This window comes from Ictidomys tridecemlineatus, chromosome 6 (genome assembly GCF_052094955.1).
Source record: "Ictidomys tridecemlineatus isolate mIctTri1 chromosome 6, mIctTri1.hap1, whole genome shotgun sequence".
In the NCBI taxonomy this organism is placed as follows: domain Eukaryota; kingdom Metazoa; phylum Chordata; class Mammalia; order Rodentia; family Sciuridae; genus Ictidomys; species Ictidomys tridecemlineatus.
In genome coordinates this window covers 49,295,875-49,312,172 of record NC_135482.1, presented here as the reverse complement: position 1 = coordinate 49,312,172, position 16,298 = coordinate 49,295,875, and the positions used below count along the sequence as shown (strand labels likewise).

Below are 16,298 nucleotides of genomic sequence, written 5' to 3'. Positions count from 1 at the left end.
ACATAGTAGATGAAACTGAGTCACAAAGAGGGCAACTGAACTTTTGTAAACTTACGCAGATTTAAGTAGCAGAAGTGAAACTTCAGTGCAAGGCAGTCTGAATCCAAAGCTTTATATGAGAGACAATGGAATGAGGGTAATGTTACTGGAAAGAGCCGTATTAGGGTTGAGGATGAAGCTCAATGGTAGAATACTTGACTAGTGTTCACAAGGCCCTGGGTTTGATATCCAGCAACACACATATTCACACACACAACACACACACACACACACACACACACACACACACAATAATAATAATAATAATAATAAATTAAATGAAAAATCCCATTATTTTCCTGTAGTTGTTTTAATGCAATTCAGTTTTGAGATTAATTTAATTATAATTGATGATTTTATAAATGTCACCAAAAAATTAAGACTACCCAAGAATCTAGAATTTTTGACAAAAGGAAAGTGTAGACAGGCTGGTGCACAGGAATTTGTAGTTTAAATACATAGTACTTAGTAAATCTTTAAAAATAGTTTTTTTCTTTTAAGCTGCTCTATGACTGTGTCTTTCCTTTTCACTCACAACCCATTTTCAAACAATGAGTCCTATGAAAACAAGATTAAAAAGCACAGAAAAAGTGAGGTGAGGTATATGTTATTCATTTTCCTTAAGGCTCTACTTTCTTATTTTTTTGGTAACTAATTCTTAGAATTCAGTTGAAATAAACTTCCTTTTTTCCCTATGACAGCTCCAGATATCAATCAACAGTAATTAAGAAAAGATCATTCTTGAATGTGTCTTACAGTGACCAAAGAGGAATAAAACCCACAGGCAATGCCAAGATTAGGTGACATTCATGAGAGATATTCTGGCCCTCTGCACAAAGACTAAGTCTTTGGGTTCTTTCCTAAGGGTTGTATGAAGACCTAATATTGACCTGTTCCCTTATGGCTTTTTATCTACCATCTTCACTTTTCATATTTAGAAAGTGTTAAACTCTTTCTTAAATAAAAGTTCTAAATTTAAAAAAGAGAGAGAGAAAAACGTATTCCACTAAGCATGTATGAAAGTACATGCTTTGCAGTGAGCTCCTGTAGGAGATTATTGGGTTCCAGCACTACAGACCCATAGGCTTGCTGGTTCTTTCTGTGTAAGCAGAACCCAGGATGTCTGCCCCTAACAATTCAGCCCACTAAATTGAAGCATGCTGGTGATTCTACTTTAATTTTTTTGTCATCTAATTTGTGTGTTTTGGATACATTTATTTTCCTTTTATTGTTTTTTCTTTTCCTTTTTCTCATAAATCCCTTTTACCTTGACTTAAAAAAATAACTGATGTAATAGTTGTAATATGTAATATATGTAATATGTTATAGTTATTACTATAACTGATGTAATAGTTCCCATGCTAGAGCAACCATTTGTGTTTTGCTTCCTACTTTCTCATTCTTAACATTATTTTTCATTTACTGGCTACTCTTTTTTTTTTTTTTACCTTTTTCCCCCCCAGTTTAAATTGTCTCTTCTTATCACATCTTCCTCCTTTTTTGTGGAGAAGGGTAGTTTTTGTTTTTGCTGGTGAGAGAGTGTGGGAAGTTTCTCCTGGTTTGCTTTTTCCTTTTCCAAAATTCTTGTTTTCTCTTCTCTGGGGTGAATTGAATTAATGTAGTTTGTGTTGTGAGGAGTTTGTTAGATGCTTTTAGTATCTTACAGACATTCTCAGTTGAGCATGTTATGTGGAATACTTCTTCCTTTGGGGTAAAGGTGGAATATCTAAATATAAAGACCCTTTTACTGCCAACACAAATAAGCTGAGTTTCCATTGAATGGAACCAGTAGATTCAACCTGCCTGCCTGCAATACGGTCTATGGGTTCCTAATTCTTGTTTTAGTATTAGGACTCTTATTATTTTTTTAATTGTGGTATAATCATATCATGAATGCAATTAATTAGGCCTCATATTTGGGTAGGACTTACAGACAAGTTGGGAGCCTGTAGCCTACCACATTTATAGTACATTGTAGTTTTTCCATATGTTCAGTGACTTCTTAGGTAATAATATTTTAATGAAGTTCTTACTGAGAGCATTAAGATTGGTTCGATCCTTATGCCACTTCTCCAAGAAATTTTGCAATTAGGTCCTTTTTACAGAGTGTTGTATAAGAAACCTGGCAAGCTGTTTGGGTTTACAGAAAATGGGCAGTGGTAGGATTCCTCCTGCTTTCATGATTGTTGTTTATGGAGGAATAGGCTGCCCTGTTGCATTTTGTTGTAGCCCTATTTGTTTCCTGTTTGCTCCTGAATTGAGGAATTGCATCCCAATTCTTTCTTCTAAAGAGGGTCTTTATCTTCAGTTTGCCTACTCTGGTGGGCATGTGTGTCTTCTCCCTGGCCAGTCATTTCCTCATGATTTCAATTATGAATAATCTTCCTTAATTTTATTTATATTTCAGCTTGTGATAAGTTAGGTTGCTTTTATTCCAGCTTCACTGACTATTGTGAATAATCAGTTGACAGCTTCTTCCTAATCTTCCAACTTCTGCCTATTAAGCAACACTTGGTCAGAAGATTAAATTCAGCACAAAGAGGCAATCAAAGTGTAGTTGGCAAAGTAAGTCCCTCCTGGAAATACTTGGCGAATTTTTCCTTTTTCATATCAAAATTCTACATCTGGAGCAAATGGGAGAGTAATAAATCACTTAACTTTTTGTAATAATCTTTGAGGAAACCATCAGATCCTTGTGTTTGCCCAAGTTGGAGTCTGTGACAGTTCCTACTACTGCTTGAGTCTATGATTAAGTCTCTTATATTTGTTTTAGGTTATTTTTAATTTGTCCTAGGTCAGCCAAGTCAATAGAAAGGTAGATATCTACCAATACAAAGTATTTTTCAGAAGTTAAGCAGTTTTTGGTAAAACTCCAAACCTTATTAATCTTCTGCAGATGACAAATCATATATTGCTGATGATTAGAGATACCCATGTATTACCCTTGGGTTTTAGACTCAACAGTCCATCTCTCTTTTTCTGATCTTTCAGTAAAATCATAATGCCAAACTGGTGACTTCACAATCATTTCCTTGGCAAAAGATTAATATCATGAGCACAGAGGAAAAGGGCCCATACTTACACACAAGTGTCTTCAATAACAGTGGGAGAAAACAGAATACTACTGGCAAAGTAAATTTCTTTTCTTCTTAAAACTGTTTTCTCTTTCCATTTCTGCCCCATGTGCCCAAGTGTAAAAGCCCTGCTTTGAAAATGTTTCATGCTGTAGATCAAACACTTAAGAGAAAATGACAATAATAAAGCCCAAGCATCCTAGGAACAGTTAAGAGAAAGCCCTCTAGGACAGTGGGAAATACATCAGTGCAGAAATATGTAGCTGCTGAATATACTATTTGTGTTTCTCATGCACACAACTGAAAATTACAGTCAGAATTTAGATAATTATGTTAAATTTGATGCTCAATCACTTTTTTTTTTTTAGGAGATCCTTTTCCATGGTTCTCTACAGGTTCTTGTTAACTCTTCTGAGTGGGAGGCTTAGATGATAAGGATTTCTGTGGGAATTAAATTTTTACTTTAAACAGTGAACTCATCCTTTTTCAGAGTGAAGTCTAGAATATTCAGGTGTGGTTTATATTTACCTGTAAAATAAAGAACTACATAACCATTAAAAACAACTTTCAAAACACACCAAAGATCCCATCCTGAAGTAAATCTTTAACAGCACGTTTCAGTTTCAGAGATTTCTTCATTGGGGAACCAGTTTGTTTCAGTTACAACCAGGTGTGCGGAGAGATCCCAACACATTGCCAGTTGGCTAGAGCTGGGAGGCAGAGCTTGCAGGAGGCTAAAGAAACAATGCATCACTGACAACTTCCATTCATCATCCCAGTCTTCGCCAGGCCTGGAAGCTGGAAAGAATGGGCTCCATGTGCATTGCCCTCAGGGAGGAGCCTTCAGGGCTTGCACACTTTTCTAAGAAACCTGGTCTTTCATGGGAGACATAAAGGGCAATGTGTGGTTAGTCTTCTTTCAAAAGACCTTGCCACTTTGCAGGCAACAGGTGGGCAGGTATGTGATTGCATAGATATAAATGACACCTGTCTACGCTTTAAAATGTTGCTCCACCCTTGGTAACCTAAGCCTGGTGTGAATCTTTCAGAACATCTTGTGACAAATATCACGAAGCCATTAGCTGTCATCACACCTTTCCTGAGAATTTCCCTACCACATCCCCAACCCATGTACTTGTTTGCAAGTGATCTTTGTTGACTTTTCAAACTATAATTTCTTTTCCTCGCTTTTTTTTTTCCGCCTATTTTAGGGACAAATCTAAAGGCAGCGTTTTCCTTTCTGTTTAACAGAAGACTGGTTCCAGATTAACTAATGAAGCTACAGATTAAATTACTGTAGTTTGGATTTTTTAAAAATGATTTGGGAAATGAAGACTTATTTCTAAATGGCTTCAAGAATATCCTTGCTATACTTTATTTTTGGAGTAATTTAAATAGAACTGTTTTCTTAATATGCTCAAAGGATGATTAAGAAAGGAAGGCCATATAATATATTTTGCCCAGATAGCTCTGCAATCTTTCTTTAAACACATGCACACCCCCACCCTCCCATCTAAGACTTTTATGCAAGAATGTCACCTTTTAGATACCAGATGATCAAATGCCAAAGCTGTTTGAGAGATCAGTAATTGTATTCATACACTGGTCACCAAGAGCATCAGTTCCTATTGGCCCGCACACCAGCTATTTTGGCAGGCAAAAATAGGCATATTCCTATGACCATTGGGCAAGCAGATATATTCTTACTAGTGCATCTTAGCAGCTGATGCCTGAAAATTTGGCCTCAATTGTTTATAGAAAGGAAAAGCAATCTGAGCTGTCAGCTTTGATATTACCTAAACCTACATTGAATGTGGTAAAATAATGCAAGATTTGTTTTTTAGGCCTGTTTCATATTTTCCAGGCAATAGATCATATCAGTTCAGGGTTCATTTTTAGTTCTTTAATAAGCTGACACAGTATATTAGAAGAAAAATAAGAATGCACTTTTAACATGGAAATGCCATATAGTCAAAGTTACTGTTAGTGCTATTTATTAATAACTCAGGATCCCTTGAGAATTGAGTTTAGCTCTTTCAGTAGGCAGACTGAGGTTCTAGTTCTTTCCAATGTAATGAGCATCCTGCCTCATTTCTCTCTCATCATCTCCATTTAGTATCTCAGCCCCAGTCCCTTGTCAATTCATATGTTTCCTTACAATTTATAAGATTTTTATACATTGAATCAGCCCAGTGAGAAGAATTAATAAATCATGTATAGGCCTTTTCTGTCATGTTATTATCTAAATCATGACTCTACTCTCTCCTCAAAATGCTCTCCCATAGAATATCTGCTACTTTCAGGTTCTTATTCCCAGGGAGACCTGCTCTGGACTTAGATGCTTCATCGTCTTCATATCATGGTCTGTTTTTATTTTCCTTCCCTCCTTAGCATTGATTTCTACATGCTACACATTTAGTTTATAATTTTCTTGAATATTATCTGTCTTTCTCACTGGAATGTAAGCTCTTGAGGCCAGGGATTATTGCCCACACCTCCAGAGTCCAGGACAGAGCCTGGCAGATAGTAGACACCACATAATGTCTGTTAAATGAAGCAATGGAAGTCATTTACCCTAGTTTGGGTGTTTTTGTTCCATAACAGATAATGTTTTCAGGACCTATTGAGTGTGGTACACTAATATCTCCATCTTCTCCTGGCCCTGCTGAGAAAGGGTGGGAGAAGTGGCATGCTCCGTCTCCTGGAGCCATCGTCAATGTTGAGGCAGTCAGTGCTGGGCTTTAGTCAGATAGCCAGCCTTTTTTGAAAAACTTTCTGAGCTGGATTTCTTTTAAACACTATCCTAAGCAACCATCCATCCTTCTGTCTGTATGAACTCCAGGCATTTTCTCCTTCCCCAACTTTTTGAATAATCAGTGGTATTGATTTTAGCTAAAGAGTATCTTCCTTTAGCAAAACCTCCACACTGTAGTTCAGGAGATAAAGAAGCCAGCATGACGCTGCACTAATGGGAGCCAGGAAAAAATAATTGTTTGAGCTCAAGACATTTCCATTTGCTACACTTGCAGCCCTGGTGACCGTGACATAAATCTGTAGAGCCTTGCCATTGCTTCACTGGGTTCCAAGAACATCCAATGCTTGTCTGATGTTAAGTTTTACTGCCCATGAAAGCAAACATCACCTCCGTCATGGCCAGTTAAACAGTATCTTTTACAGTGGACTTCTGCATATCTAAAACCACCCACCCAAAGCAAAAAGTAGTTGCAGGGGGGAGAGATTTTATTCTGCCATGTTTCTTAAAAAGAGGAGATCAAAGGTCAATACAATTCATAAAATTACTGCAGTCGTTTTTCAGCTGGCTGAGAGACTTAGCAGATCAAAAAAATACAGTGGCTCCTAAATGATTTCTGATATGCACAATTCTAGTGTTTTTTATTCTCAGCATGTGGGGCAAAGCCTGCCAGAAACCATCTTTTTTGCGATTGACAGGCAGACTAGAAATCGTCCAGGATGCTTTCCATCATCTCTGCACGGGCTGGCCATCCATTTAAGCTGCTCGCTGTGAAAGCCTGCTTTGTGCGTACTCTCCTTTACATGTTGTTCTTCTCTTTCAGTGTGGGGCTCATCTTGGGCACATTTTTGATGATGGACCTCGTCCAACCGGCAAAAGATACTGCATAAATTCAGCTTCCTTGTCTTTCACACCTGCGGACAGCAGTGGCGCGGAAGGAGGCAGCGAGGTCAGCAGCTCAGCCCAGGCAGACAAAGCAGAGCTGTAGAGAAATGGAGAGTGATGGAAACAAAGTGTACTTAATGCACAGCTTATTAAAAAATCAAAATTGTTTATCTTAATAGATATATTTTTTCAAAAACTCTAAGGGCAGTTTTGTGCTATTTGTATTTTTCTTCTTTTGCTTAAACAGAGGCCCTTTCCATCCATGTATTTTGCTATTGACTAGATCCAGGACTGTTTATAGCTTTTGAAAATGGAGATAGCTTTGTGAAACTTCTTCATAAGTCACTTAAGTAGCCTTTGGCATTCTTTTCTTTGAGTACCTACCTTCTTTTGAGTTTTGTTGTTGTTAACTCTTGATTAAGAGGCAGAGGTTTTTGGTCTTCAGATGTGAAAGCAAAGTTCTAGCAGAGCAGGGACCAGAGCTGGGATGTGCCTGGCATTGAGACACATGGTCTTAAGGCGTTTCACAGATCTACCTACGATAAGGATGAAGGATGTCTAGGAGACTTCCCAGCTTTTTGGAAAGTCTGAGCTAAGGTCGTTTTTTTCTCACTAACAGGGTGTGAAGGTCTAAAGTCTTTCCTTATGTTAAATTGTTGCCAGATCTGAGGGGGCACTCTGAGTGTTGTGGCAGAGAAGTAAACATTACCTCACTGTTAGGCCTTTATTTTATTTTATTTTCCATTGAGACCATTGGAATGCAAGACAAATGTAAAATGTTGAGTCCCATTTTGTCCAAAGTTCACAAAGAAGAACACCTGCCCATTGCCTTTTTATAAGACTTTTCTCCACACTTAATACCAACTGCAGCTGGAAGTGCATTTTGGTTAATCCCCTGCATAAAATAAAATTCTGGGACAACACACTTCATCAGGACAGCAAAATGAGAGAGATCCAGAGAAGACCAAGGATGAAGCCTTGAGTTCTCAAAAAAATCAGTACTGGCAGAAAAGCTGGCAGGATACTACAAGTAACAAACAGAACCCAAAGCAGGAACCTTGTACACAGCTTTAGGTTACCCCTGGAAAGATGCTGGGCATTAAAGTAGAAAGAACCAGGCTCATGCTCCACACTTGACCTAACTAACCTGCTGTGCAACAAGGGACAAGCCATTTAGCCTTTCTGTGCCTATTTCTTCATGTACAAACTGGGACTCACAATATTTGTAAATGTATTGACACTCTCAGGGCAAAATTACTATATTGCTATATAATTAAGATCAGTATTGTAAAGTTACACTGATCTGGTTCTAATTGCCTCAAAAACTGAAGCCTAGGCATTTGAAATATAAAGAAGCCAAGGTTAACTTAGCCGATTAGTATGGAAATGGTTGGGCCAAGAGCCAGACATTTTTCTTTATAGCAATATGGCTGGTTTTACTTTGAGAAACTTTGCTCAGCTGCTTTATAACATGTGATCTGGTGTCATTGTGCACAATAAGGTTTTCACAGGTACAAGCTGATGTTGCCATAGCCAGGTGTGAAAGCATCATGTGTGACTGACTGATATATATTGTATATGTAACTTTGGATGCTCATTCTGAAATGTCGTTTTTTAAAATATTATTTTTATAACTATTTGATAGCTTATGAAGACTGACATCTTCCTTTCATGCATCAAGAGAAAAAGAAGAAAGAGGGTCACTAGACAATTATACAGTGGGAAATGAGAATGAAAAGTTGTGACGAATCAAAATGTGAGCATCATCATGTTGGCGTACCTGCCTGACTTTAGGCATGTGAGGAAGGCCCTGTCATCCTGGTGACTCTGTGTCATCATGGATGCAATCCCAGAGGAGTCATGCTCTTAACATGCTCAGATAAGAGGCCATTGTTGTCTGACTATCCAGCTATTCCCTCAGCTATAGATATTACACCTTATACTCTGGGGTCATGCTGGAACTTACAGGCTTCACTCCCTTCTAGAAACAAAGAGTAAAATTTAACACCTGATCAGCCATTGGCATCCAGACCTTCTTAGAATCTTTCGCAACTTCATGGAGGGATGCTGAATATTTCTCAACAACAAGGATCTCATATAGGGGTAGCTGAAGAAAGAAATGGGTTTCCCATAGCCTCCCATCCATTCTCACAGGCACACAGAATTTCTCAACCACTCTAGCCATGTGTGGTGGCCTTACCCACAGGGTTGCCTGGATATGATCTACAGAGTTGGCCTAGGTGAGGAAGAAATTTGAGAGGACTGGCCTCTCCCCAGAGAATTGATTGTCATTGTTTCTTCATTTTTATAGTAGGGCATAGCATTTCCCTCAAAAACCAAATTTAAAAAAATATAAGAATAAAAATATATGTCTCTCCTAATCTTTAGGCCCCCCCCCAAGGAAAACCAGTTATTTTCCAACACTAACTTTGAAGAAAAATGCAACATCCATCAAAGGGGGGCATGGGGGAGCAGGGTGTATGCATGTGGTTTAATCCCAAATTGCTTTTGGGTTTAAGTGGTATCAAATTTCGGTATATTTCTGTCTTATGTTAAGGAAATATATTACCAAAATGTCAGTGAGCAATAATGTCAGCTGTCGAGCCCTAGATTTATTTTTGCAGGATATGGAGTGCAATGAACTGAGTCAATATGGTGAGGTGTATGTGATCTGTGGGAGGAATGCCATTTAGCATTGGAAGTGCATGGGACTTTCCCTCTCTGCCTTCCAGCTCTTGCTGCACCTTTGGAAGATGAAGGGTTTTGTTGGTGTGCAGAAAATACATCTATACAGCCATGCTGAGCAAATCTGAAGAAAACAACAGTATCTATTGTAGTAGAAAACATTTCTATGTGGCAAAAGTTTTCACTTCTTAGATGTATTTTATGTTCTTAATAAAATGACATAACAATTTGAAAATCTCTCCATGTTAATTGTGTTTAACATGTCTTGCTTTAAATATGAAAGGGATTATCATTGGTTTTGGAGGTCAAATATTATTATTGACTTAAATACCTTTGTAATAAATTTCCTTTAGACAATTCAAAACTTTTAAAAAATGAGATGAAACTTTCATTAAAAAACCCTTTTCCTATGTTTGTTGTATACAGAAATTATGTAATAAAATTTCTTTATAAAAATTTTTTTCTCTGTTTCCTAAAGATTCTGCTTATTTCCTGCACAGATGCATGGATTGTCCACTGAGGTATGCAGTAGACCGTTTACCTCCTTACCAGATTGGCAGGTTTGTCATTTGTATTGAGAGAGACTTTTTCTCTGATGAAGATTTTGAAATTTGGGACTCTGACAATTGGGTCAAGTTTGCTTGTCCTTATCCAAGGCCATGAGAAAAGCCTTCAAGAATCTGCAAGATTGGGGAAAAGGGAAACATTTGTAGAATTACTCAGATTTCATCTTACTCAGTAAAATATTTAGCAGTTGTATATGTTTTTGTGCTTAAAATATAGACTTTGGGGAGTTCCATCAGGATAACTCTATAGGTGAAAATGCAGGAATTCTATCATGCTGGTGCCTGTGTGTCTTAAAAAATTTGACAGGAAACTTTTACACAATTCTCAAAGGTTGGTCTCTAAGGAAATATGTGCAGAGTTGCCCACTGTTCACAGATTAATTTTCACCTTTAAAAGTCATCTCTACAGATGGATTTTGGCATCATAACATTTGTTGTTGAAATGCTTCATCTTTTGTTTTGTTGATTTACTTGTTTGGAAGAGGAAAAGTGGGGTGATGAAGACCCACATTGTAAGTCATATTCTTGGCATCCTAAAATGCAGGCCATCATCAATTTCACGCAGTGTACCCCAACAGAATGCTTCCTATCATGTGGTCCCCACCTGGGAACTCTAGAAATACAAATGTTCAGACCTCATCCCAGATTTCATTTTAAAACTATGGGTTAACAGGATGTGTTTAGCAAGTCCTCCCTGTTACTGTGATGCTTGTTCAAGACAGAGAAGCACTGTGTTGAAATTTTGAGTGAGAACAATTAGTATCTATTTTAAAAACATTTAATATGACTCTCAAAAATGGGCCTGTTTTGTCCTTACCTGGTTATCCTTCTGTTGGGTTAGGTTTTCCCAAAGCTTGATTCCTTTCAGCTCTTTTCACCCTCTACCGCCCACTTACCTTGTTCTGGGGGTCTGTCTGTCCTCATCTGAATGGAACCTGATCTTCCCAGTGGAGCTAAGCAGGGCCTTTCTAGAACTGTGAGATGTCCATGACAGTGTTTCCTCCTGTAATTCCAAGAATTAGGGAACAAATCTCAGTGTGTTAATTTGTAAATTATCTTTTTCATCTCTTCTATTTTTTTGCACCTGTAACTTTCATCATCTTCATCATCATGTTTTTTTTTAACCCTTCAAGAGATTTCTATGAAGGTGCCAAGGTGCCATATGCCAGAATCTTGACTTCAGTTTTTTTTTTTCTCAGAAAACTGCCATTATCACCCATATCTTAACAACGAAATGACTTCTGGAAGATACTAGCATACAAAATGTTTGAATTAAAAAACTGTTCATGGAACAGGCCCACAAGCACCCCATACCAACTTCCAAGCTAGTGTTCATTGTGCTCCATTACTGGTGGAAACTCCACCACTTTGATGTGGGGCCTGCAAAGTTGCTCTGTGCCATGGAGAATATTCTGGCAGGAATTCATCCCATCTGTTTGCTCCCAGAGGCTATATCAACCCTGAGAGGTATTAGCTGAAAGATAGTTAAACCAAGCAGCTCTACCCACTACCCTGAAAGGCTGTGAGTGAGGAGCACTATGGAACCCTCATGGGATAAGGCCATGGTGATTTGAGATTTGGAGCCAAACCAGATCCTCAGCCCACATGAGTTTTTAGTGTGATTACAGATGTTGCTCTCTTGTCAGATTTTGTAGGCCAGGAAGCCTTGTTTTTATCTTAAGGGTTCAACCCCTGTCCTGCAACCTTAGTATCATTAGGTTGGGCAGGCACCTGGAATTTTCAGAAATAACCAGAAGGGCAAGTCATTTAGGAATTAATAAATAATTACTAAATTACTAATTTAGTTCAGCACTAAAATGACAAGACAAAGATGTAGAAATCTATTTGAAAGCAAAGTAAGAGAGGTTATGTATATTAACCCAAGAAGAAGTTGTAAGAGTTAAGATGTAGTTGCCTGAAGTTTTATTCCCAAGGCCTTCTATATTACCACGGGGTTTCTTTTCACCTTAATGATATTGTATATTAAATAATCTCTATAAATCAGGCACTTGATCCATTAATGTGAAGTATGTGGTCTTATCAACAGTCTATAGATGGTGGCACTAAAGCTCAAAACAGTGAAGACAAGTTAGAGTACTAGCAATACATGGTGGAGCTCCAAGTTCAGGAGACCTCAAAGGCTGTGCTCCCTATTCCACACTCAACTGCTCCAGCATAGGTCCCTGGCTCTTTGTAGTTTTCAGTGTCTGTGGGCTTTAATTTGGGGCTTTCACCTGGGGGAAATTTCTAAATCATTTCATTTTAAGTTAATTGGAATTTCTCCTTCTAAAATATATTCTGCAATGTTATTTTTTTTTCCCAGAGAGGGCTAATTAAGCATGTAGGTATATCTTGGTATTTACACTTTGATGATGAAGAATTTCATTTTTCCCCCTAAGGGCTAGCTTTAATAGTCCTCATAAAAGTACCACAAGAGAGGAAATAAGACATATTTTGGACTTAGATGGGAAAAAAAAAAGTAAGGGTGATACTGAAGATGCATTTGACCAAAACATCCAGTTTGGGGCAGAGCTGATCCAGTGACTCTTTCCTCATTTAGGAAACTACAGAGCCTAGGTGGTGGGGTGGAAGCTAGGTGTCTTTACAGATGTCCCTAAGTCAGTGAAGAATGAAGGAGAGGGACAGATCCCTGAGGGCTCTAACCATACCCAGAGCATGTCTGTGGGGCATATGATGGGCCTATCCCAGGATCTGATGGAATAAAGAGGGTTGTTTCTGTTTGATTACAATTCATGACAGATTGATAACTGCAAAGGCATTCAAACTTGGGGTCTTGCCCCCCCTTCTCTTTAACACTACGGCATGTAGGGCCAGTCAGGCATCTGGTGTTTGTTAGATGGCTGTGTTGCATCATCCTCATGATTGCTGGGGAACATCTCCTAGCATTCAAGCGATTGGAGAGAAGACCACAGGGCCCAAAATGGCCTCATCCGGTTTACATCTTTATTACTGTGCTTCTCACATACCTGCTTACATCTGGAAAAAATCTCCAGGTAAACCTCTTGGGCTCTTTCTCTAAAGAGTAACTGTAATTATTAGGGCTATGCCCAAATTCAGCTTAGAATAGGTATGTGGCTGAACTTCAGCCAAAATCCTGTGCCTGACGAAAAGAGATTTTCCTTTTTTACATCCAATTACATAGGCGGGTCCTTTTCCTCACACATGGCCACTGGGGTTCCTCATCTCTTGCCCATGGCTTCTATTTGTGCCCTGAGGAAAAGGCAAGAAGACTGCAGGGAGCAAACTAATTCTCAAGACCGCTTCATATCTTCACCAGTGTGTTTCTCTGGATACCAAGTCCTAGAATTCTAATATGGACTGGAGAACTTGTCAAAATTTTACAAATGCTGAGCGTTTTCTCTACTAGGTATTTCCTCAGACTTTACCTGGCTAAGTGCATCCAAACAAATTAAAACAAAACCCCCAAATTTTGCAAACAAAACCTACTGCTGTCTTTATTGTTTTCTGCTTATTTGTCTGTCCAAGGTTTATGTACTCAGCACACATTTATTGAGCACTTACTAGAGTGCCAGGTGCTGTGCTAGGCACAGGATGCCTCACGGAGTAAAACTCATCCATGTGGTTGTCCGGGTAAACAGGCATGTGGCTAAGTGCACAAAATACTGGCACGTTATACCAGGTTAAATAGCAGTGTCAATTAACGTAATGAGAAATCAGTTGGGAAAAGTGAATGATCCCCCTACGAAATGGAGAGAGTGGCAAAGAAGACTTCACTTACAGAACAGAAGAGGAGTCTTGGAAAGTATGTTCCCTTTCATGTAGAAAGGAACAAGATAAGGTGATTCAAGAAAACAGGGACTGGTAACTATGAAAAAGTTATTTGGTTAAGTTTTCCAAGATCACAAGATACTTTTTCATTGCCTTCCCTGTCCTTTTTACATCTATCCTTAGTAAAAATTTATATTTATATATAAAAATAGTTAGACATATAAATAAGTTATAAGGATTTACATATAAATAATTTATATATTTTGTTATCTATATATTTATTAAATTTATAAATTGAGAGGGAGAGAAGGGGGGGAGAGAAAGGAAGAAGAGGACCTTCGAGAGAGCCTTTGTCAGTCACTTCTTTTCTGTGTTCCGCACATCTGAGGAGAGGGCAACCTCTGCAGGATCTTTCATATCTGTGCCCACCTTAGTCCCTCTTCCTCTGCCCCCAGGGCAGCCCATCCTGAGCTTATTGGGGCTACTCCAACAATTGCCAACCTGGCTTCCAGTCTCCAGGCTCTTTCTTCCTCCAGAGTGCAGCCAGTGATCTTGTGAAAGCATGCATCTGGTCATCTGGCTGCATGCACTATGGGAGGTGGTGCGAACACCTGTAGGGAGCCCACAAAGGCCCTTCACAATCTGGCTACAACCTGCCCTTTCCAGTCTCATCTCTCAGCACCTCTGGCCAGGTGTGAGGTGATAGTTCACTGTGGTTTTAATTCGAATTTCCCTAATGATTAGCGATGTTGAGCACTTCTCTTCATATATCTGTTGGCCATTTGTATGTCTTCTTTTGAGATATGTCTGTTCAGATCCCTTGCCTGTTTTGAATTGTTTTCTTTGCATAGAGTTGTTTGAATTCCTTATATATTTGGGATATTAACCCTCATAATCTGTAGGCTGTCTCTTCATTTGGTAAGTTATTTCCCTTTTATGCAGAAGCTTTTTTTTTATATTGATGCAATCCCATTTATCTATTTTTTCTTTTGTTGCCTATGATTTTGGGCCATAACCAGAAAATCATTTCCTAAACCAATGTCTTACAGTTTGTGAGATAGAGAGTCCCATTTCATTCTTCTGCATATGATATGCAGATTTCTCAGCACCATTTACTAGAGAGATTTTACTTTTCCTAATGTGTATATATATATGTTTATATACACATATATATGCATATATATACACATACATATACATACTTGGCATCTTTGTTGAAAATCAATTGAGCATACATACTTGGGTTTATTTCTGAGTTCTCAATTTGGTACCATTGATTCATAAGTCTATTTATATGCCAATATCAAGCTGTTTTAATTGCTACCACTTTGTACTATAGTTTGAAATCAGATCATGATATTTCCAGCTTTGTCTTTTGGCTTATGGTTGGCCAGACTATTTGGTTCCATAGAAATTTTAGGATTGTTTTTTCTTTGTCTGTGAAAAATGACAGGAATGTTGATAAGGATCCCATTGACTCTGTAGACAACTTTGGGTAGTTTGGGTATTTTAGCAATATTAATTCTTGCAGTCTATGAACACAGGTTTATCTTTCCATTTATTTGTGTTCTTTGATTTCTTTCATTAATGTTTTATGGTTTTCATGTGCAAGTCTTTCACCTTCTTGGCTAAATATATTCCTTAGTATTTAATATATATTTTGCAACTTTCATAGATGTATCAGGGTAAGAGTTTGGCAGTACCTCTTCCTCTTTGACTTTTTGGAAGAGTTTGTGAATTTGTTTGGTATTCGTTCTTTAAATGTTCAGTAGAATTCAGCAGTAGACGCATGAGGTCCTAGCCTTTTCTTTGATGGAAAATTTTATTACTGACTCAATCTTTTTACTTGTTCTTTGCTTAGATTTTCTCTACCTTCATAGTTCAGTATTGGTAGGTCATACATGTCTAGGAATTTATTCAGTTTTTCCTAGATTATCCAAGTTTTGGACATGTAATTACCTCTTATACTTTGTACTTCTTTTATATCAGCTGCAACATCTCCTTTTCCATTTATGATTTTAATTGAGTCTTTCTTTTTTCTTGTTTAATCTAGATAAAGTTTTATCTGTATTTAAAAAAAACAACTCAATTGTATTGATCTTTTATACTTTTATTTGTTTCTATTTATTTTTGCTCTGACCTTGATTATTTGTTTGCTTCTGCCAACATGGGACCTAGTTTGTTTCTCTTCCTATTTAATTGAGCTGTGATGTTAATTTGTTTATTTGAGCTATCTCTTCCTTTTTTTTATGTTTATTTCTATGAACTTTCCACTTAGGACTGCTTTAGCCACACTGCATAAGTTTTGATATCTTTTTGTTTGTTTCAGATGTTTAAAAAATTCTCTTTCATTCTCCACATATTGGCTGCTCAGGAGCATGTTGTTTAATTCCCATGCATTCACAAATTCTCAAAATTTCTCCTGTCATTGATTTCTAGTTTCATGACCATTGTGGTTAGAAATAATACTTGATATGATTTCAGTTTTCTTATGTTTATGTTTGCTACGATTGTCTTTTAGCTTCCCATACCTTCTATCCTGAAGAA

At 37.9% G+C, this 16,298-nt stretch overlaps 1 protein-coding gene across 3 annotated transcripts in view; it reads left to right on the top strand.

Annotated features, from left to right (window-relative positions):
- The window catches only part of Msrb3 (methionine sulfoxide reductase B3), a 160,167-nt gene extending 150,272 nt beyond the window's left edge, over window positions 1-9,895 (top strand). For all 3 annotated transcript variants that reach the window (XM_040280370.2, XM_005328702.5, XM_021728684.3), the window contains one exon: window positions 6,689-9,895. In XM_040280370.2, the coding sequence (XP_040136304.2) occupies window positions 6,689-6,853 (165 nt within the window). In that variant the 3' untranslated portion in view covers window positions 6,854-9,895. The remainder of the gene's footprint in view (window positions 1-6,688) is intronic.
- Window positions 9,896-16,298: the final 6,403 nt, after the last annotated feature.